Source organism: Dromiciops gliroides, chromosome 2 (assembly GCF_019393635.1).
Source record: "Dromiciops gliroides isolate mDroGli1 chromosome 2, mDroGli1.pri, whole genome shotgun sequence".
NCBI classification, from domain to species: domain Eukaryota; kingdom Metazoa; phylum Chordata; class Mammalia; order Microbiotheria; family Microbiotheriidae; genus Dromiciops; species Dromiciops gliroides.
The window spans coordinates 161,774,750-161,799,484 of record NC_057862.1 but is presented as its reverse complement, the minus strand read 5'-3'; the positions used below and the strand labels follow the sequence as shown (position 1 = coordinate 161,799,484).

Below are 24,735 nucleotides of genomic sequence, written 5' to 3'. Positions count from 1 at the left end.
GAGACCCAGAAAGAAGAAATTAATTGCCCAATCTAACTCTCAATTTGGGACTCCTTTAATTAGCCAACACTGACTTTCCTATTAAGGCCCATCCAGCTACTTCTGACACAACACTCTTTACCCCTTACAGGTACTTTTCTGAAAACCATTTACCTTTTTAAAAAATTTAATCTTTTAAAATTTTAGACTACTCCAAATAATTTAAGTTAGTAACTGAAATGATCCAGTGAGGAAATTCTAGAAAAATACCAAGCCATGAAATCTCCTCTCTTTGTTCTGCCCATTTGCATGTGTGATTTCTAGCTCTGAACCTTTCAGGTGATCAAAAGCCAATGAATGCATAATTGGGTCATTGGATATAATTAGAAAATTCAACTTCTAGACCTGGAAAATTATAGCTTTCTCATTAGCATCATCAGAATCCATTGAATCAAGCCATTCTCCTCCCTTTCCTACCATTCTTTTGTTATTAAAGTTCAGTACTTAAATTAAAAAATATATTTATAATGTGGTTGGAAGACATATTTTTAGAAGGTAGCTACCATCTAGAAAGTGATCTTAATATAAATTTCTATCTTTTATCCTATTTGAGTCAGTCAACCATTCTCTATTCCTTTTGACAAAGAGTCCCAGTTCTGCCTTTGATTAGTTGAAAAGAAGGCAGTCGACTCTCCAAACCCTGGAGTCCCATTGGGAATATGGCCAAATCATAAATTGATGGATCTATGAAAAATAATCACCAAGAAAGCATTTGCAATATTTTAGTGGCAGCATAAACTTTATTATTTAAAATAGCTTCAGAAATAACAATAACATATTCTTGGGGGAAATTGTCAATTACCCCCCAGATGTGCTCATTAACATTTTTAGTGATGTTCTCTAAAATTTCAATCTGCTATATTAGGATGGAATTGCTACTACAACATACTATATGCAGATTATAGAATATTCTAGCTCAGAATATGATGTTTGGGGCTTTTTGAAAGACTTAAAACATATTAGTGGCTCTGCATTTTGCACTTGACCATAGATAAACAGCATCTTCTTTGAGCCTCAGTTTTCATCTGGAAAATGGGAGTAAGAAAACTTGTCTTATACTTAACCTCACAGGGTTGTTGTGAGGAAACTGCTTTGTAAATCTAAGTGCTATATAGATGTGAGCTATTGTCATTAAATGTGAAGCAGAATCAGCTTTATTACTGCTTGTTTTGTGCTGCATCTGCATTATTAATAATAACTGCAATGATGATATTAAATAGCATACATTTCTTAATAATCATGCTTTTAGTCTGTATTTGTAATAAACAGAACCACAGATTAGAGTATTAGAATTGGAAGAGCAATTACAGAGCTGACCTTCTTGGTCATGGAATGGATGAATACAGTTCCCAGAAAGCAAACCTAAAGGATTTCAGTATTCCTAATTGTCTCAGCAATTAATTGATTCAGAAATAGTCACCTTTACCTAAATGCTTATAATTCCCTATCTAAGAATGAAAGCACTAAGGATGTAGAATTGCCAACTTTCCTGGTGAAGGTGCCATAAAGAGCTGAACAAGAAATATCTTTGAACAATCAAGCAGCACAATGACTACCATAATTTGAATAAAAAAACAAAACTCTAAAAGGCCACTGAACTCACATCAAATGGGATGAGTCCTTGGAATCCTCACAAATAGACTATGAAAGACACTTTCCTCCTCTTGATAAACAGGTAAAGGACTATGGGTGTGGAATGTTGTCTATACTGTCAGACATCTGTCCTGTGTTGGTTGATTTCCTCTAGTTGATTTCTCTTTGTTCCAAGGGATAGTTCTACTGTGGAAGGAAAGGGATGGTTTATTGAGGAATGATTATAGAATAAAACTAACTAAATGAATGAACAAATGAATGAATGAATGAATGAATAAATGAATGAACGAACAAATGAATGAATAGGAGAGAAATAAGTTAAATAAGGCAAGACAAAAAAAGAATCAAGACTCAGGTTAGAAGTTGAATGACCAGTTGTTGGAGATGTTGTAGAGTAGTAGTTCCTAACTTTATTATTTTTTTGTTCCTTGAACTCTTTTCAACAACAAAAAAGGTGTTGTGAAACTCCAGGGTAATTTAGCATACTATGCTTTTAGATTTATTCAATGAGGAGCAGCTAGGTGGTGAAGTGGATAGAGCACTGGCCCTGGAGTCAGGAGGACCTGAGTTCAAATCCAGACTCAGACACTTGACACTTACTAGCTGTGTGACCCTGGGTAAGTTACTTAACCCCAGTTGCCTCACCTAAAAAGAAAAGAAAAGAATAGATTTATTCAATGAGGGGGCAGCTAGGTGGCACAGTGGATAAAATGCTGGCCCTGGATTCAGGATGAACTGAGTTCAAATCCGGCCTCAGACACTTGACACTTACTAGTTGTGTCACCCTGGGAAAGTCACTTAACCCTCACTGCCCTGTAAATAAGTAAGTAAATGAATGAATGGATGGATGGATGAATGAATGAATAAATAAATAAGTGAATAAATCAATCAATAAATGAATAAATAAATAAATAAAATAGATTTATTCAATGAGTACTTATAGTAACTACAATGACAACAGAACTTTAATGCTTCAAACATATACAAGCTTGTCGTCCCAGAAGTCTAATGCACTAAGACTTTTGGGATACCTTGAATATTTATAAAATGATTAGGCAATTATTTATTGCTTCAAGTGGTATTTAAGAATTTTTAACATGAACCCCTCGGGCCATTACTGTGCAGCCCGGGGGTGGGGGGGGGTCTTGAACCACTAAATGGGAACCACTGTTTTAGAGGGCATTTCCGAGATCCTTTCCAACTGTGAGATTCTGGAACTCTTTGCTGGCACCTTAGTCTAAGATGGTATGATATATCACAACAGCTTTCTTCCTATTTGTGTTAGTTCTTAGAGTGCTGGGAATGGTTTAAAGTACTATGGGGTGGGCAGCTATGTGGCGCAGTGGATAGAGCACCAGCCCTGGAGTCAGGAGGACCTGAGTTCAAATCTGGCCTCAGACACTTAACACTTACTAGCTGTGTGACCCTGGGCAAGTCACTTAACCCCAATTGCCTCACTTAAAAATAAATAAATAAATAAAGTACTATTAGGATTATTCAAGATATTTAGACCCTCTTTTCTGTCTGCCCATCTACACAAAAAGAGTACCAGTCTATACTTTCTTGTTCAAGTAGGGAAAAACAACTATGGACAAGGAGAGAAAGGTTGCAGAAAATGTACCTTTAGGTCACAGTGTTTGAATGCACTTCCAGAGGCTCGTGATACACATCAGGGATTGGGTGCTGAGAATGTAGTTTGGGAAGGATTTGTATTATGGTGCTGGACCAATGGGTTGGTTTGTGGAAATGTGGCCTTCTCTTCAATCGGTGCCACTCCCAATTCGTTAATAAAGGCTTTTCATAATCACTCAAGGCTCTTCCAAGTTCTCCTTTCTCCTGTCCCATGTTTCCTAGGAAATTTAGAGCTGGGGATAAGACAGGTCCCCCCAACCTTGAATCACAGAGCTTGGCAACAACCATCAGAAGGAAATCTGCCTATCCATATTTCAGAGTGGCAGAAGGGAGCAGTCTGCAGTGAGCACAATAGCACTTTTTAATGGGGGATAAACAAAATGGAAAAAATATTCCGAAATGAGCAGCTCGTTATTTGTCAGTAACAGATCATTGTTATTGGCAATAAAAAGAACCTATGATGCCCATGAGCTTGGGCACTAAATTTCTTAATGCTATTGTCACATGCAATCTCAGTGTAAACAGTCCTCCTCTGGGGCAAAATATTGCTGTGAATGGTATCCAAAAGACTGGCTTTGGGAACTGAGGTGAAGGGAGGCAGGCAGGGGGAGGTGGGAAATCCTGGACTCTCAATCTAAAGATCTGGAGACTTGTCTCTGACTCTCATCCACAGCCTCCAGCTGTGGATGTGACCCTGGGTTGTGATGAAGTACTGTCAATGAAATCAAGCTCAGGCTATGAATGATTTCAATCATATCATCTAAAAGTAGATGATTGTTTCAGGATGGTTTTCAATGGAAACATTTGATGTAGCTGACCTCAGATTTTCCTGGAACACCAAAATGACATACATGGCTGGGACTTACTCATTCATCCATTATAATCATATAGCATCAGACTTTGTCACTGACATAATTTTTAACTCTTACATCCCCTCTCTGCCCTCTTTTTGGGTGGACAGAGCAAAGGTCAAATCAAGTCAAGGCATTTATTAATCCAGATTCTGTGCCAGGTAAGCACTTGGGAATACAAATACAAACAGGAAGTTAGTCCCTGCTCTCAAGGCACTTGCTTTCTAATGGGGAAGATAACATACAAGTAACTATGTACAAACAAGACACAAACAGGATAAATAGGAGATATCAGAGGGAACGCACTGGCATTAAGGGAGAGTGGGAAAGGCTCCTTGCAGAAAGTGAGATTTTAGTAGAGCCTTAGGAGAGGAGGGAGAGACAGCCTGTCCAGGATCGGGTGATGGAGTGTCTTGTGAGAGCAACAGCAAGGAGGCCAGTGTCACTGGCTTTCAGGGTATGTAGAAGGGAGGAGGATGTAAAACTGGAAAGGTGGGGAGAGGGCCAGCTTACGAAGGATTGTAAAAGCCAAACAGGATTTTATATTTGATCCTTGTGGTAATGAGGAGCTGTTTATGAATGGGAGGAAGGGAGGATGATACGATCAGACCTGTGCTGGAGAAAGATCCATTTGACAGCTAAATGAAGGATGCATTAGAGTGGTGAAAGATTTGAGGTGTGGAGATCAATCAGATGGCTATTTCAAGAGTCTAGGCTTGGGGTGACTGAGTAGTCCCTAAAGCAGAAAGATTAAAAAAATACTGAGTCTAACATATCTTATGTCTTCTTTCACCCTTCCAGATAAAGTCAATATGAGAATCTTTGTTCTTGAATGTCTTTTCCTGGATGGATCCTTTTTTTTTTTCCTTTCTTTTTTCCTTTTTCCCCCCTTTAAGTGGGGCAATAAGCGTTAAGTGACTTGCTTAGGGTCACACAGCTGGTGTCAAGTGTCTGAGGCCAGATTTGAACTCAGGTCCTCCTGAATCCAAGGCCTGTACTTTATCTACTGCCCCACCTAGCTGCCCCTTGAGCCTTACTTTTAAGCCCAATATATTTAGATTGATCTCTCAGAAATCACTAGGAGTTGAAGGAATAAGGGTCCCGGTGATGATGAGCAGGGTTAGGGGCCAGAAGGCATAGGGAAAAATGGAATAAAATATTATGATAAGCTAAAGGAATTTCAGATTTTGTGAAAATGGAATGGAATACTTGTGGGATACGGCAAGATGATGGTCATGATTATCTTTGTGTGGAGCTGAAGAGAAGTGGAAGAGTATAGTTATGGGGACTGGGTAGACCAAAGAACTGGCATTGGTGCCATCATCAGAGACTAGGGTTGAAGTATTATCAGCTGCTGGGGACATTAATATACAGAGCCCTAGCAATTCTAGGGTAGGTGCAAGCACCACAAAACATGCCCAGGGCAAGCAGCATAAGAGGTAAACCTGACAAAATATTATATTTTATTGGGGTGGGGAGACACTGAATCTTGGGGCAAAAAACATTCAGGAGAAGAAATTCCAGGACACTTCATGGGGGTAAAGGGAGATTCCACTAGGCTATTGCTAGAGAAGCTGCCCCCAGAGGAAGAAGATAGGTGGGGTCAGAAGAGGGACCTGTGGGGAGAGGTCTGTAGGGGGAGGGTGATAAGAACTAATCTGGTGGGAGTTTTCTATTTTAACTAATTATTCAACTCCTATTTACCAAGTACTCTACAGCTTACAAAATTCTTTCCTTATAATAGTATGTGTTTTTATGTCCATTTGACAGATGATGAAATTGAGTCTTAGTTTAAAGGATTTTCTGGTGTGTCATACTTATATATAATCTTATTAATTTCAGCTGAATGGAGCTGGAGAAATTCACAAAACTGTGCTGATTGGGTCTACCATGAATTTATGTGGTAGATATTATGTTTATAATATCAACTGGGCCCTCACTGCTGCAAAGTCATCCTTTGCATAATTAATTTGCTATCCTACTCCCCTCAGTGGCTATTCCAATCCTTCTCATCTCTCAAGTCTCTCATGGGTATCACCTCCCCCTAAGCCAACAAGCATTTATTATTGTTGCTGTTGTTGTTTGGCCATGTCCAACTCTTTGTGAGCCTATTTGGGGTATTCTTGGCAAAGGTATTCCAGTAGTTTATAATTTCCTTCTTGAGGTCATCTTCCAGATGAGGAAACTGAGGCAAACAGGGTTAAGTGACTTGCCCAGGGTCACGCAGCTAGTAAGTGTCTAAGGTGGATTTGAACTCAGGAAAATGAGTCTTCCTTGACTCCAGGCCCAGCACTCTATCCACTGCACCACCAAATGGCCCAAGTGTTCTTTAAGCACTCACTATGTACCAGATATAGTACTAAGTGTTGGGGATACAACACAAGCAGAGAGACAGCCCCTGCTTTCAAGGAGCTTGTATCCTAATGGGAGAAGACAACACATAAAGGGGAGCTGGAATGGGAAGATGGTGAAATGCAGAGTCAGAGGCATCGATGAGAAAGTAGTGAAGGAGAACTGACTTAAGTCCTTCTTCAAAATGAAGGAACTCATCAATGCAAGAAGGGAGTTCCAGGGACTTAGGCCTCTTCCAGGAAGAGAAGACAATTGAGGGAATGGTAGAAAAGTCCCTACCCTTTCAGTTGAAGACTTTGCCTCAAAAATTTAACTTAAAAAAATTGAGAACTTTCCCCAAGAGCTCCCCCTTCTCATTTCACATCTACTTGGACATCTTCCACTATCACTTTTGTTCCTTATGAGAATGATGTGGTGTCCTTCCCTTTGCCAAGGCAAATCTCTATCGTCTCCCCCTACTGTTATTGTCATTCTCTAATCTTCAGTTTCTCCCCATCTACTGTCTACTGACTTCTTCTCTGATAGCCACAAATAAAATCATCTATCTCCCATCAAAACAAACAAGCAAACAAATCAGAGAAAATCCCAACCCTCATTTTATGTTACCATGCCTTTAACTATGCTCTTCTCTCTCTCCTCCTCTTTGCAGCTAAAGTGCTTGAGAAAGCTGTCTGCATATTATATTAAATAGATGTGAAGTATACATGCTTGATTGTTCTGTTCTCTTTCTCTCCCCCTCCCTTGCAAAATTTCTTTTCCTGTATATCCTAATACCATCATATACACATTACCTGCAATAAAATTAATTTGAACTAAAGTATTATAACGTTATCAAAAATGATTTGAGGGGGGCAGCTAGGTGGCGCAGTGGATGGAGCACTGGCCCTGGAGTCAGGAGTACCTGAGTTCAAATCCGACCTCAGACACATAACACTTACTAGCTGTGTGACCCTAGGCAAGTCACTTAACCCTAATTGCCTCACTAAAAAGAAAAAAAAAGATTTGAGGGGCAGCTAGGTGGTGCAGTAGATAAAGCACTGGCTCTGGATTCAGGAGGATCTGAGTTCAAATTCGCTTCAGACACCTGACACTTACTAGCTGTGTGACCCTAGGCAAGTCACATAACCCTCATTGCCCTGCAAATAAATAAAATAAAATTAAATTAAATTTTAAAAAATTATTTGAACTAGGACAGAGTAAAGAGAGGTATAATCATGATGCATCTCAAATGTATTTTGGATATCCCAAAATGCCCAATAGACATCTCAAACACAGCATATCCAAAACAGAACTTATCTTCTCCTCCCCACCCCCCAAAAAAGAAACCCTTCTCCCTTCTTCTAAACTTCCCTATTGAAAGTTTTTTTCATAAAAGTATTTTATTATTTTCCAGTTACATGTAGAGATAGTTTTCAACATTTGTTTTTATAAGATTTCTAGTTTCAAATTTTTCTCCCTCCCTCCCCCCTCCCCAAGACAGCAAGCAATCTGATATAGGTTATACATGTACAATCACATTAAACATATTTCTGCATTAGTCATTCTGTGAAAAAAGAATTAGAGCAAAAAGGAAAAACAACAAAAAAAGATAGAAATAGTATGGTTCAATCTGCATCTATTTTCCATAGTTCTTTTTTTCTGGATTTGGAGAGCATTTTCCATCATGAGTCCTTTGAACCTATTGAGCGTTCTACCATCCTCACCACTGCCCGGTCTCCCTCCCCCTCCCCCTCCTGTCTTGCAACCTCAGTGTTATCCTGGACTTGTTTTCATTCATCCCACAAATCCAATCCCATTGACAAATCTTGTAGTATCTATCTTCAAAACAGTTTTCTTATGTGTCCCCCTTTTTCCACTCAAGTTAACAAGCATTTATCAAGTGCTCCTTATGTGTCAGGCACTGTGTTAAGGGATGAGTATACAACCCCCCCCCCCCCGCCCCCGCCCCAAATCAGTGCCTGCTTATATTTCAGTGGAGGTGATGATGCATGGAAGGTAGACGGGCTAAATTGGAAGGGAAGGCATTAGCATTAAAGGGGACTGGGAAAGCCTTCCTACAGAAGGTAGAATTTGAGCTTCTGAGACTTGAAAAAAGCCAGGGAAGCCAGAAGGAGGAGGTGAGGAGGGAGAACACTCTTAATGTGAGGGCTAGCCTGTGAAAATACATGGAATCGGGAGATGGAACGCCATGTGTAAGAAACAATAAGATCAGGTTCCCAAGATTGTAGAATATATGTGGTTCAGTCATGCAGTTGTATCTGACTCTTCATGACCCCATGGACTGTACTGTCCAAGGGGTTTGCTTGCCATTTCCATTCATGGCTTCTTTGCCATTTCCTTCTCCAGTGAACTAAGGCAAAAAGAGGCTAAGTGACTTGCCCAGGGTCATAAAGCTAGTAAGTGTCTGATCCATTTTAATATTTGAGTAATGCAGAATAGGAAGTCAGAAGGTGGTACTAATCTACTCACACAGTCACCACCCTTCTTGAGGCTATCATCACCTCTCTCCTGGAACTAAGGCACGAGTCTTTTAAATTGATCTCCCAGCATCAACTCTCCAATCCAAATGCATCCTCCACTAGATTGTCAAATTGATTTTTTTCTGAAGAGTAAGTAGGGTCTGGGGGGCAGCTAGGTGGCACAGTAGATAAAGCGCAGGCCCTGGATTCAGAAGGACCCCAGTTCAAATAGGGCCTCAGACACTTGACACTTACTAGCTGTGTGACCCTGGGCAAGTCACGTAACCCTTACTGCCCCACAAGGGGGGGAAAAATAGATCTGACTCAGTCATTCTCCCCAACTATTAAATAAATTCTGGACTCCCTATTACCTTTAGGATCAAATTTAAAGTCCTCTGTTTGGCATTTGAAACTCTTCATAATTTGATCTCTTCCTACCTTTCCTATAATCTTTTTTTGGGGGGTGGGGTGGAGTGGGGGTAGGGCAATGAGGGTTAAGTGACTTGCCCAGGGTCACACAGCCAAGTCAAGTGTGTCAAGTGTCTGAGGTCAGATTTGAACTCAGGTCCTCCTGAATCCAGGGTCAGTGCTTTATCCCCTGCGTGACCTAGTTGCCCCCCCCCTTTCCTGTAATCTTATATTTTACTCTATTCCATCCACATACCTTACACTCCAGTTACACCAGCATGCTTGCTGTTCCATATACATGGCATGTCATCTGTTTACTCTGCTATCCTCCATGATGCCTGAAATAGGGCAGCTAGGTGGGGCAGTGGATAGAGTGCTGGGCCTGGAGTCAGGAAGCCCTCTCTTCCTGAGTTCAAATCAGGTCTTAGACACTGGGCAAGTCACTTCATTCTGTTTGCCTCAGTTTCCTCATCTGTAAAATGAAATGGTAAACCAGGGCAGCTAGGTGGTGGTTTATAAAGCACTGGCCCTGGATTCAGGAGGACCTGAGTTCAAATCTGACCTCAGACACTAGACACTTACTAGCTGTGTGACCCTGAGCAAGTCACTTAACCCCAATTGCCTCACCAAAAAAAAAAAAAAAGAAATGGCAAACCACTCCAGTATCTTTGCCAAGAAATCTCTAAATGGGGTCATGAAGGGTCAAGCATGACTGAACATGCCTGGAATGCCCTATTTCTTCAGGTCCACTCCTTAGCTTCCCTCATTTTCTTTAAGAGTCAGCTCAAATATCACCCTTTTCAGGAGTCCTTTCTCAGTCCTAGCTGCTAGTGCTTTCCCTCTGAGAAGAGCTTCTATCTACTCTGTATGTATCTTGAATACACCTAATTATTTACGCTTATTCTACCCCATTTAAATGTGAGTTCCTTTAGGGCAAAGACTGTTCTGGTCTTTCTCTGTCCCCAACATTTACTACAATGCCTGGCACATAAGTGCTTGATAAAAGCTGGTTGACTGACTGGATGACTAAAACATAAGTATAAAAATATATTCCAAAGTTAAACATGAACAATTTGTGGAGTACATGCCATTTTGAGGGTAGGGTTTGCATTTTTTTGTTAATATAGACAACAAGTTTACTGAATTGTATTTGGTTAGGTTATTCTAATTTGCATACAAAGAATCATGTGATTTTAAAATGTATGCTCTTGTTTTGTCTAAGTAAATACCACAGAGATGCTATTCAGTACTTTGGATCTAAATGGCCAATTCCACAAAAAGTGAGAATTCGAGTTATTAGTGCTAGAAGGAAATGGCAAACCACCCCAGTATCTTTGCCAAGAAAACCCTAATGGGTTCAGACGTGACTGAAACAAATGAACAACAACAACAAAAAGCATCAAATTTTCTTTAAAGTCATTAGAAATTCAGAAAGCTCAAGAACTGTCGAGGTGGGTCCTAACTAGATAAAACCACCTCATTTTTGTTTGGCACCAAAAATTACAGGCTTCTGTCCCTAACAGAAAAGTTAATTTATCAATGGAAAGTATATGACTTTTCAAAATCTAGCAAGACTATTAAAGGAAGACTTATGAGAGACAAGTGGGTGGGAGTCAGGCACGACATGTTCAAAAGTGAAAAGTTTTAACAAAAAGAATTCATTTCCTTTTCAATCATGTGGTACAACTATAGCATTTGTGGAGTGAATGCTAGTTTCCTTAGTGGATGTGGAATTAAACCTGATGAAATTGAAAAGCAAACACATTACACTGTAATTATCCATGTGGTTGTCATTTAAAGCCTTGGCTTCTCTAAAATAACCATTAGAATAGTAAATAAACCTCCACAAAACCAGTGCACTATTTTATGTGTGTGGATGCATTCGCTTTATTGTAGCTGGTGGGCACAAACAATTGGATAGAACTCCTGGAGGATGACACATTTCACAGTTAAATGTCTCCCACTCTTTGTTTCATCTGGTGTGTAGGAAAACCATTAGCAACTTAATGTGGCCAGTTTAGGTCAATAAAAGCTATGAATACAAAATTTAAAAGTTAGCGTTTTAGACTCCATGATGGAATCCAACAAAATGTAGTTCCACAGTCATGTGCTAATCCTGTGGTTTCTATTTTTTAAAGTCAAAGTCGGTGATCTTAATAGTGTAATAATACAGCATGGGTTTTGTGTTTTTTTTTTTTAATGGATGGAACAAATCCAATATGGTATGCTTTAGTGGATAGAGTGCTTGACTTAGAGTCAGGAAGTCCTAGGTTCCAATTTTTTCCTTGAAACTTACTACATGGGGCAGCTGGGTGGTGCAGTGGATAGAGCACTGGACTTGGATTCAGAAGGACCTGAGTTCAAATCCGACCTCACACACTTAACATTTACTAGCTGTGTGACCCTGGGCAAGTCACTTAACCCCCACTGCCCCACAAAAAAAACAAAAGTGTGATGTTGAAACTTACTACCTGTGTGACTGTGGGCAAGTTTCAATGTCTTTCAGCTTTAGTTTCTTTATCTGTAAAATGAGGGTTGTCCTATCTAGTAAAATTAAGTGAGGGCAGCTAGGTGGCACAGTGGATAAAGCACCTGCCTTGGGTTCAGGAGGACCTGAGTTCAAATCCAGCCTCAGACACTTGACACTTACTAGCTGTGTGACCCTGGGCAAGTCACTTAACCCTCATTGCCTGGCAAAAAACAAAAGCAAAAACAAAACAAAACAAAAAAATTAAGTGAGGTAATATATACGAAAACAGTTTCCAAATATATGTACTATATAAAGGTGATAGAGGTAAAAAGGTGTAACAGATGGAGAGCAAACCTCAAAACCAGGAAGACCTGGATTCATATCTTACCTCTGACACAGATTAGATATGTGACTCTGGATAAATCACTTACCCTCTCAATCTCTAGGCAACTTCTTATGGTCATAAATTACAGAGAAGGTGCTGACCTACATTGGTAGAGGGAGTTTCCTCGCCCAAGGAATTTCCTATACCATTGTCTAGTCCCTATCCCCTCATAGAAGTGAGCTACCTCCTCGGTACTTTTCAAAAATACATTTCTCTATATATTATATTAGGACTAACTCTTTCATTTTATGATCATTTCCCAGAGTATTTATACTTTTCTTTAAAGTCCCTTTTTTGGGGGAAGAAACAGAAACAATTGGATTTGTGTGTCAGAGAATGTGGATTCAAATTCTTATTCTTCCACTTAATAATTGTGTGGCCTTGGGAAAGTCACTTGAATGTTAGGTTTTGGTTTCATTAAAAAAAAAAAGGTTTTGGTTTCCTCATTTGTAAAGTTAAGGAGATTTGATTAAATAAACTCCAAGATCCTTCCCAATTTAAAATCTGCAATCTTATGATTCTTAATCTAAATCAGTGCATGGAAAGCAAATTAAGTCACTTTTAGACAGAGACAGGCAGAACAGAAAATGAAGGAAAAGATGACCCAAGCAAGTGCTATATGAATCTAGGCTTATGGGAACTGATATTAGTTCCACATTCTTTTTCTATAAAATATTCTTTTATGAAGACAATTCAGAAGACTCTCATAGCCCTCAGAAGCAGTTAAGGAGAGGGTAGTACAGAGGAATTATTTTTTTAAATGAAAATATTCTTATCAGTCAAGGGATTCCATTCCTTTCCATTAGTTTTTCTTTTCAATTGGAGCTAGAATTTCTATAGTGCTTGAAGGTTAGCAGATTCCTTTACATATATAATTTCACTTGATCCTTACAAATATCATGTGAGGTAGCTGCTATTATTACCCCCATTTTACAGATGAGGAAACAGGCTGAGAAAAGTCAATGGCCTGAGGCAGGATCTGAATTTAGGTCTTTCTTCTTTTTTTTTTTTTTTACATATAAGGTATTTTATTTTTTCCGTTACATGTAAAGATAGTTCTCAACTTTTGTTTATACAAGCTTTACAATTTCAGATTTTTCTCCCTCCCTCCCCCCTCCCCTAGACAGCAGGTAATCTGATATAGGTTATATCTATATATCTATATACATATAGATATCTATACACACATATATATATACACATAATAACATTAATCCTATTTCTGCATTAGTCCTGTTATAAGAGAAAAAATCAGAGCAATGATGCAAAACCTCAAAATAGAAAAAAAAAACAACAGCACCAAAAACAAAAGAAATAGTATGGTTCAGTCAGCATCTATACTCCACAGTTCTTTTTTTTTTTTTCTTGGATTTGGAGATCCTCTTCTATCATGAGTTCCCTGGAACTCTTCTGTTAGGTCTTTCTTCTTGATTCTAAATCCACTAATGAGCACAAAGAGCATTTTCCCTGTATGTGATAAACCATTTTTTACATCTCAATTCAATAGAGATCTATTAAGTGTAAAAATGTAACAGGCATTTGGATGAATACTGGCAATATAAAGATAGGAACAAAATAGGCCTTGCCCCCTAGAATATTATCAAGTGGAAAGAATATACTAGATATACTTAAACACTAAATGGGATCTATGATCTTATTGTGTGTCCTGGCCTCACTCTCTCAGGGTCAGGAAGGCTGCATCTGCCCTTCAGGACTCTAAGGGATCCTGAAGAGTTTATAGATACCTTTCTTCTCTGCCTCTGGCTTGAGCTCCCACAAGCTGTGTTCTACCCATGAGGGTGAGGGCCGGGGGAGTGAGGTGTAGGACAGTTCCATTTAACCACTTAACACCAGGTAGTTTTGACAAATTGATATTTACTTCACAGACATAGCAAGTACAAATGTAACAACATTTCCCCCAACATCTGGGGGTTGGGTGCAGTCCTTCCCCCACCAAAATCATTTTATACTGTACATAGCATCAGTCCAACCAAGGTCCTGTCCAGAGGCCAAGGGGCATCACTGCTGGCTCCCATAGTCACTCAGATGATCACCCTATGCTCCTTGAGGCCTCCCTGCTGGGTTGGCTCTAATACCCAATGTGTATTCTAGGACTCCAGGATTCTTCTGGCTCAAGCTCCCAGCCTCTGAAACTCTTGATGTGGGAGAACCTATTCCTGGTACCTAGGAAGGAAAAAAAATGAACCAAAGAGAACGCAAAGACCAAAAACCCAAGCCAGTTTATTATGGGGTTTTAGGAGGAGAAGGCCCCATTGTCCCTTCCCCTTATAACATGAATCATGAGTGGAGAAACCATTTCACTTGCAACAAACAACAAAAAAATGGCCAGAGCTGATTCAGGCTCTTTGGAAGATGCCAATGATTCTGACTTTACAGCCAATGGAAAAAGACTTCTCCTAATTGTGCGGCTGGCCAACCAGAAACAGTAACAGAACATGCTCATATACTCTACTCATCATGACTCTCCTGGAAGCGGATCGATAGGGTCTTAGCAAGCTGATGAGGTTTACACATGAACCAGACTCCCAATACATCAATAATGCAGGTATATTGCAAATTATCTATGACTGCTCACTGTATGTAATTCAGTATCTTGTCCTCCCATTAATTTGCTATGGGGCCCACTCCACTGGGGCCTTGATGGGGGCCTTGTTTGCTTTTTCTTGACAGCTTAAGAATTCCAGTGGAGCTGCTTATTGTGAGATTTAAAATTGGATATTAGATCATAAATCTCCCCTACTTAACCTTTCCCTTAATTTATCTCCCAGACTAGTAAATGGAAGAAGCTTCTGGTTTTCTAGATAGACTTTTTATTGTTATGGTAGTCACAAGGTGATGTTGATTAGAAGGATAGGAAAGTAGAAACACAATACAAATCGTCTTAAGTCTAAGCTTAGTCTATATTCCTTATAAAAACTCACCAAACCGAAAAGGCCACCTTTGGAGAGAGACCGTCTGAGCCGCGCCGTCAGGAGACCAGCCGAGCAGGAAAAAAGCCCCACTTCCGTTCTCTCCACCCCGGAAGTCGAGTGCGCTGCAGGCAGTCTGACGTGCGCAGCAGGCAGACTGTTCGTCTCCTCCCCAAAAGGGTGGTCCTTCAAAAACTGGCGTCTTTCAGTTATCCTAACCGACTGTTAAAAACTTTCATATTTTTTACCACATTTCCCCCCTTTGCTTCCTCAAGAAACGGAATGTTTCCTTGATGGAACAGTAAAAGGAATATAATAACTATTGCTAACTAATAATATGTGAACAACAATATAGAAAAGGAAGAGAGGAAAGTTGGTAGTTGGTTTCATCGGCCCGCTCTTGGTAATCTGAGACACGCCCAGACTATCAGCATGAGCTCGGGGGTCTTGGGCAGCCAGCTTTCTTAGGTTAGCGCGCTTAAGGGCCCTGGGGCTGCTCCCAGCCTGAGCAATCAGTCCTTCCTTCATCAGAGTCCCATTGGTGCAGGGGAAGGGCAGCGGAGGGTCGTCAAGCAAGTGGGCCTAGCGTTTTTCTGCCAGTGCCGAGAAGGATAGGAATACCACTGCCCCGGCTCCAAGCCCGGACCTCGGTGCCGCTTTTCCATATTTTTTACCACATTATCTGTTAGCTCTTGCTCTGGGTTCATGGCCCGCACATCTTCTTTCTTGGCTAGCCATTTCCCTGATACCCTGTACACCACTTCTTCCCAATTCCCAAGTTCAAATTTTATTGCAGGCTGGTCATGCCCACCATACACCCACTCCTTTGACTTTCTAGTGATCCTCAATTTCAGTTTTTCAAGGTATGGGAAGTGCCGTTCAAATCTTTAATTATTGAATAAATGTTAAACAGTTATATAGCAAGGCAAAAAGAATATTGGTATTTTTTAAAAAAGGGACTTTTGGTTCAGGCTGACTTTTTTAAAAAAAGAAAATGAAAACAGTGATTGTTTCCAAAACATAACCTTTAGATCATCATTCCTTGTTCATCTTAACGTGAATTATATTTATTTGTCCATTTCTTTTTAGTTTAATGTTTATTTCTGTATGAGGTGAGGTTCTTCATCTAAATATACAGCAAGGGGCTAGATATACAGATTCTCTACAGTTATTCATGGTCTCGGAATTGCCAAATCCAATGGCCTTTTCTTAATGCTCATCCTTTTTGACCTCTCTGCACCCCTTTTGTTTTGTTTTGTTTTTTAGTGAGGCAATTGGGGTTAAGTGACTTGCCCAGGGTCACACAGCTAGTAAGTGTTAAGTGTCTGAGGCCAGATTTGAACTCAGGTACTCTTGACTCCAGGGCCGGTGCTCTATCCACTGCGCCACCTAGCTGTCCCCTCTCTGCACCCCTTTAACACTGTTAATTGGTCCTTTTCTCCTTAGGCTTTTATGACATTGCTCTCTCCTGGTTCTCTCCCTACTTGTCTGATCACTCTTTCTTTGTTTGTTTTTTTTTTTAATTAAGGCAATTGGGGTTAAGTGACTTGGCCAGGGTCACACAGCTAGTAAGTGTTAAGTGTCTGAGGTCAGATTTGAACTCAGGTACTCCTGACTCCAGGGCTGGTGCTCTATCCACTGCACCACCTAGCTGCCCCTTGATCACTCTTTCTTAATGTTCTTTGCGGCATCTTCATCCAGGTTCCACCTGGATGTACCATGGGTGTAGCCCAAAGGCTCTGTTCTAGGCCATCTACTCTTCTCTCTCTTTACTATTTTGCTTGATGACCTCATCAGCTCCCATTGACTCAATTATCATTTCTATGTTCTGAGATCTATTCTTCTAGCTCTAACTTGATTTCCAGGCCTGCATCTCCAACGTCATACTGGACATTTCAAACAAGATGTTCTATAGATATCTTAAACACAACGTTCAAAACTGAACTCATCTTTTCTCAGTAAATCTTCCCCTCTTCCTAACTTCTTTATTACTGCTGAGGGCACAGTCATCCTCCATATCATCCAGGCTTGCTACCTAGGTACCATTCTTAACACCTCACTTGCCTTTCATATCCAATCTGTTGCTAAGTCTTATCAATTCTACTTTTACATTTCTCATATACACTCCCTTCCCCCTTCTGACATTGCCACTGCCCTGGTGCAGGCCCTCATTACTTCATACCTGGACTACTGAAGAAGCCTTGTGATTGGTCTTCCTGCCTCAAGTGTTTCCTCACTCAAGCCCATCCCACACTTAATTATCAAAGGGATTTTCTTTAAGTACAAGTCTGGCCATGCCTGTCCCTTTTCAATAAACTCCTGCTTACCTCAAATAAGAGGCTTTTCTTTCCTCTTCATTTTTAGTGTTCCTTTCTTTTAAAAGTTTTATGGATGTTTTCTGTTTATATTATAAACATTTACAGATTATTCCCACTTTAGGAGAGGTCTCAATAAAATAAAACAGTTAAGTAAAATTAGTAAGTGACCTTGTCTGAAAGTGCATGCAACCTTTCACATATATAGCATGCCCCTCCTCTCAATTAAAAAAAACCTCAACCATATCAGAAATCTATTTTCTCTTCCCCATTGCCCAATCCATTAACAAAAACAAATTTTGGGGGCAGCTAGGTTATAGAGCACCGGCCCTGGAGTCAGGAGTACCTGAGTTCAAATCCGGGCTCAGACACTTACTAGCTGTGTGACCCTGGGCAAGTCACTTAACCCCAACTGCCTCACTAAAAAACAAAACAAAACAAAAACAAATTTTTGTAACAAATATGTATAGTTGAGCAAAAAACGATTTCTTCAATGATTGAATACAAAAGTAGATGTCTCATTCTGCATGCTAAGTCTATCACTTCTCTATCATGAATAGCACATTTCATCATCGATCCTCTGAAATCATGAATGTTAATAGTTCTTATAGCTTTCAAAGTTGTTTTTTCAGTCACACTCATCAGAGTGACAGAAATAACAAAAAAAGAAAGATGATAAATACAGGAGGGGCTGTGAGAAAACAGGCACATTGATGCATTGTTGGTAAATCTCTGAATGGGTACCACCATTCTGGAAAGCAATTTGGAACTGTACACAAAAAGTTACTAAGCAGTATATGTTCTTTGCCCCTGTGCTCTACCATGGCTAAGTCTGTACTCGAGGGATCAAAGAAAGAGAAAAAGGCCCTTTATGGTTTATGTTAATAGAATCTCTTTTTGTGGTGGCAAAAAACTAAGGGGAAGCTAAGAGGATGTACATAAATTATGGAACGGCCAAATAAATATGATGGGATACTAGTGTGATGTAAGAAAGGAGGAAATAGATGTTTTTAAAGGCATATAAACTGTTGCAGAGTGGAGTTATCACAACCAGAACAATTTATACTATAATATCAATACTATAAAAATGAACGTTTTTGTAGACTTATAAACTGATGAAGAGTGATATGAACAGAATCTGTTTGGCTTTTAAAGCCTTTTATAAGTTGGACTCTTTCCAACATTTCTAGTCTTTTTACAATTTATTCTTCTACTTTATGATCCAGTGACACAGGACTCCTTTCTCTTGACCCTCTGCCAATTTTTCATTGGCTGTCCCCCATACCTGGAGTTCTTTCCCTCCTCATCTCCACCTCTGGGCTTCAAGTTTCTGCTAAGATCCCTTCATTTTGAGATGATCTATAATTGATCCAGTTATGTGTCTTTATATATAGTTGCTTGTATATATCCCCCCCAACCCCTTTGCGCCTAATTAGACTGTGAGCTCTTTGAGGATAGAGACTATGTTTTCCTATTCTTTGTATTCCCAGGGCTTAGTACACTGCCTAGCACATAGCACTCAACAAAATGTTCAGAAGCTTGACTTAACTAGTTATTTATTCTAATATTCACATCAAGAAGGCTCTTGTGCGTGTATATTCTCAAATACTTTATATAAATGGGAATGTGAGCATACAGAGCAATAGATATTGATGTTTTCTTGCTGTTTTGAGCAATCATAAGTTCCAAATATTTTTCTAGCGCTATAAAATGCTTGTTAGTTTGTTTTGGCATTGAATAAGTGAATTAATAGAGGGGGTATTGTCATTGTTATTATATTAGCTTGTCCTACTCATGAATAATTATTATTTCTCAAATTATTTGGATGTCTTTATTTGTGTGAAAAGTGTTTGTAACAGTATTCATATAGTTCCTAGGTGTATCTTAGCAGGTAAAATCACAAATACTTTATGCTGTCTGTAGTTTTAAAATTTTATTTTTTTTTTTTTTGGCAGGGCAATGAGGGTTAAGTGACTTGCCCAGGATCACATAGCTAGTAAATGTCAAGTGTCTGAGGTGGTATTGAACTCAGGTCCTCCTGAATCCAGGGCTGGTGCTTTATCTACTGCTCCACCTAGCTGCCCCTGTCTGTAGTTATTTTAAATGGAATTTCCTCCATCTCTTCCTTCCAGGTTTTGTTGTAATATATAGAAATGCTGATGGTTTATGTGGGTTTATTTTATATTCTACAATTTTGCTAAAGTTGTTCATTGCTTTAACTAGTTTTTCAGTTGATTCTTGCAGGTTCTCTACTATACCATCATATTATCTGCAAAAAGTGAGTTTTGTTTCCTTGTTGTCTATTCTTATTCCTTCAGTTTTTCTTGTCTTACTGATATTGCTAGTATTTTTAGTAAAATAATGAATAATAATGATGGTAACGGGCAGCTAGGTGGTGCAATGGATAGAGCACTGGCCCTGGAGTTGAGAGGACCTGAGTTCAAATCCAGCCTCAGACACTAAATACTTACTAGCTGTGTGATCCCAAGCAAGTCACTCAGCCCCAATTGCCTCACCGCCCCCCCCCCAAAGATAATGGTATAATAATGATGGTAACATCATTATCTTATCATTATTTTTGCTTCACCCCTGATCTTATTGAGGTTTCTAGTTTATCCCTGTTAGGATAAGGTTTGCCCTTGACTTTAGGTAAATACTACTGATCATTTTAATAAAAGCTTCTTTTCTTCCTATGCTTCCTAGTATGTTTAATAGGAATGTATTGTATTTTGTCAAAAGCTTTTACTGCATCTATTGATTTAATAATTTGATTTTGTTGTTACTGTTATTGAAACAGTCAATTGCGTTTTCAATTTTCATAATATTAAACTAGCTCTGCATTCCTGGTATAACTCCAGTCTGGTCACAGTGTATGATCTTTGTGATATATTGTAGCCCCCTTGCTAATATTTCATTTCATATTTTACATCAATATTCATTGGGGAATTGGTCTATGGTTTTCATTTTGGTTTTGCTCTCCCAAACTCAGGAACCAAAACCATATCTGTGTCATAGAAGGAACTTGGTAGGATTTTTTAAACCTATCTTTAGTAGTTTATATTCTTTAAATGTTTGGTGGAATTCACTTATATAAATCCATCAGGTCCTGGGAATTTTTTCTTAGAGAGCTCATTTATGGCTTATTCAGTTCCTTGTTCTAAGATAGGGTTATTCAAGTATTTTATTTCCTCTTCTATTAATCTGGGCAATTTACATTTTTGTAAATATTCTTCTATTTCATTTAAATTGTCAGTTTTATTGGCATTTAATTGGACAACATATTGATGTGAGTGTTTAGACATATAAAATTTCCCCTAAATCCTGCTTTGGCTACATCCCACTAATTTTGGTTTTTCCATTGTTGTTTCTTTGATTTATTCATTCTTTAGGATTAGGTTACTTAGTTTCTGATTTTTAATTTATGTTTCAAAGACCCTTTATTTGATGTAATTTTTATTGCATTGTGATCTGAAAATGATGCATTTATTATTTCTGCTTTTCTGCATAAGGTTTTTCTCTAGAGGGCTATCATTTCTAACTTTTCTAAAATTCTATTCATTTCCTTAACTTCTTTCTTCTTTATTGTTTATCTAGGTCTGAGGGGGGAAAATGGAACCTCCCCCCCACTAGTATAGTTTTTTTGTTTGTTTGTTTGTTTTCAGGGAGGCAATTGGGGTTAAGTGACTTGCCCAGGGTCACACAGCTAGTAAGTGTTCAAGTGTCTGAGGCCGGATTTGAACTCAGGGTACTCCTGACTCCAGGGCCAGTGCTTTATCCACTGCGCCACCTAGCTGCCCCTAGTATAGTTTTAATATCTATTTCTTTCTGTAACTCATTTAACTTTTCTTTAAAGAATATGGATGCTATGTCATTTAGGACATACACATTTAATATTTATGCTAATTAATTGTCTCTGGTACCTTTTAGCAAAACGTAGTTTTCCTACTTCTCTCTTTTAATTAGGTCTATTTTTGCTTTTGCTATCCCTGCCTTTATAAATTCAACTGAAGTATAATAGATTTGTTTCCTTCTGTTTCAAGTGTGTCTTTTGTACACAGCATATTTTTGGATTCTGGGTTCTAATCCATTCTATTATGTACTTTTGTTTTACGAGTGAATCCATCTCATTCCCAATTATGATTGACAACTATGTATTTCCCTTCATCCTATTCTCTTCTACTTATCTTTTTTTTTTAACCATTCCCTCCTCAAAAATGTTTTGCTTCTGACTATTGCTTCCCTTAGTCTGTCTTCTCTCTTATATTTCCGCTCACTCTTTTTCCTTAGCTCTTTCTCCTCCTAATTCCAAGTTGGGTAAGAATAATTTCTATACCCAATTGTGTGTGTGTGTGAGATGAGAGCAAGGTCCAAAAGTTACTCATTGCCCCATCCCCATTTTCACCTCCATTGTAAAAACTCTTCCTTGTGTGCCCCTTTTATGTGAGAATTTTCCCCACTCTTTCTCTTTCCCCTTCTCCCAGTACACCCTTCTTTCTTACTCTTCCATTTTTCTTTTAAGATCATTCCAACACAATAGCCTCACACCCATGCTCTCTTCCGAAGTGAGGATCAAGTTCTTTGGGGTTATATGTATCATCTTCTGTGCCCTGAGCTTGGCAAGACAACAATCCTTTGTGATTACCCGGCAGATGATCTCACTGTCTAGGCTAGTCGCATAATTCACCAGGTATTCTCTGAGATGGACAAGCACAGGACAAACTAGAAAAGTCCTGCAATGAATCAAACTTGTCATATTCTTGCTGTTACCTCTCATTGTCAGTACTACAGCTCCCCAGGCAGCCACTAGTATGTGTTGAGATCTCCCCACACTGCCTCAGGTCCCCCCACTAGAGGCAGAGCCCTGGCACATGTGTCTAGAGTTCCTCCTTGCTTGCAAGCTTTTTTCCTCACTTTGAAAATAAGACTAATTCCTGTCTCAGGCCTGCTCAGCTTGGCTCCAGCCATTCAGAGGTTAGAGGCTAGTTCCATCTGGTTAACACTTCCCCATTTAGGGATGTAAACAGTTTTAACATTATTAAGTTCCTTATGATTTCTCCCTCATGTTTACCTTTCTATGCTTCTCTTGAATCTTGAATTGAATGTCAAATTTTTTATTCAGCTCTAATGTTTTCATCAGGGATGTTAGAAGTCCTCGATTTCATTAAATATGTACTTCCCCATCCCCCACCCCCATAGGATTATATAGAGTTTTGCAAGGTAGATTCTTCTTGGTTGTACACCTAGTTCCTTTGCCTTCTTGAATATCATATTCCAAGCTCTCTGCTTCTATAGAGTAGTGGCTGCTAAATCTTATGTGATCCTGACTATGGCTTCATGGTATATGAATGGTTTCTTTCTGGCTGCTTTCATTTTCTCCTTGACCTGGGAGCTCTGATAATATTCCTGGGAATTTTCATTTTGGGATCTCTTTCAAGAGATGATTGGTGGGGCAGCAAGGTGGCGCAGTGGATAGAGCACCGGCCCTGGATTCAGGATGACCTGAGTTCAAATCTGGCCTCAGACACTTAACACTTACTAGCTGTGTGACCCTGGGCAAGTCACTTAACCCCAATTGCCTCACTTAAAAAAAAAACAAACCCAAAAAACAAAACAAAACAAGAGATGATTGGTAAAGTCTTTCATTTTCTATTTTGCTCTCTGGTTCTAAGATCTCTGGGCAGTTTTCCTTTATAACATCTATGATGTCTAGGCTCTTATTTTTTTTTTAATCATGGCTTTCGGGCAGTGTAATAATTTATAAATTTCCTTTCCTCGATTTTCCAGGTCAGTTGTTTTTTCCTATGAGAAATTTAGTATTTTCTTCTTTTTAAAATTCCTTTGACTTTGTTTTATTCTTCCTTGATGTCTCATGGAGTCATTAGCTCCCACTTGACAAATTCTAATTTTTAAGGAGTTATTGGAAGGAGAATAGTTTAGAACAGAAGGTAGAAAACCTTACCTAAGTAATAGACTGCCTGAAAAACAGAATAGAGCATTCAGAACTCAGTGACTTCATGAAGCAAAGAAATATCAGAATAAAGTAAAAAGAGAAAATGTAAAGTATATATTATTGAAAGCTAATAACCTGAGAAACAGGCAAGAAATAAAAATTTAAGACTAAATTTACAGAAAATCATGAGCAAGCAAAAAACCTGGATACTGTGTGTGTGTGTATATATATGTATATATACATACATATTTTAAATCATAAAACAAAACTGCTTAGATTTATTAGAACACCAGAGGCCAAAGTGAAAATAGAATCAAACTTCCCAACAAGATGGCTACCTGAGATGCAGTAGAGGGAACTGAAGATACAAGAGGTACTCTGAACTTCAAAGATCCAGAAGGACCTAGCTCTAAGAAGTAGAGGATGGCACTAGAACCCAGAGGAAGACCAAGCAGAGGTAACCACTGAGCAGCGGGTAGAAACTAATATTAGCACAAAGGGCCAATTCAGTACCTAAAGCTTGAGATATGAGTAAATAAAACACCAGAATATCAAACATGATTGCAAATCTAACTCCATAACACTGCAAGCATAGAGACTCAAGGGAAAAAAAGTAGTTGAATGAATATCTAGAAGAAATAAAGCAAGAAATAAAAAGATGAAATAGAAGTTCTTAGGGAAGGAATTAGGAGAATAAGCACCTTAGTGGTATGAGTTGTAAATTTTATCTAAGAAGTGGATTCCTAGAAAATTAGAATAGACCAAACAAATCAGTGACTCCAAGAGAAAAGAAGAAATTTTAAAACAAAAGTCAGATGATTGAAAAAATGGAAAAAAATAGAAGATATTTAATATAAAAACAACTCACCTAGAAAGCAAGTCAAAAAGAGATCATTTGAGAATCTTTGGACACCCTGAAAATTATAATTTTCAAAAGCTTATATTCTATATTTTTAGAATAAATTTAAAACTATTCAGATGTATTAGAAGGAGAAGGGAAAGTTAAGATAGAATGAATTCACCCATCTCCTTCGGAAAGAAACTTCAAAAGCACTACAAGGTCAAAGGATCATCATCATAAAGTGCTCATATTCTGTTATCAATGTGTATGTAAATACCTTTTTTGGTGTTTAAATTCAGAATAAACAACTGAAAATTTAAAAAATAGAGACTAAATAGTTTAATCCTAAAGAACTGGTAAGTTAAAGAACAAATTATAAGACTAATGGATAATTTAATCACAGAAAATAAGGACATAGCAACAAGATAACAAAAACTTAGAAAATTGTACCATCAGTAAAGGAAAGAACAGGGGCAGCTAGGTGGCGCAGTGGATAAAGCACCGGCCCTG

General features: G+C 38.8%; 1 protein-coding gene across 1 annotated transcript in view; it reads right to left on the bottom strand.

Moving 5' to 3' along the window:
* Positions 1 to 13,962: 13,962 nt before the first annotated feature.
* ZNF280D (zinc finger protein 280D) overlaps positions 13,963 to 24,735 on the bottom strand; it is a 107,945-nt gene continuing 97,172 nt past the window's right edge. Inside the window, exon 23 of the mRNA XM_043982956.1 lies at positions 13,963 to 14,373. Coding sequence (XP_043838891.1) covers positions 14,245 to 14,373 — 129 coding nt within the window. The 3' untranslated portion in view covers positions 13,963 to 14,244. The remainder of the gene's footprint in view (positions 14,374 to 24,735) is intronic.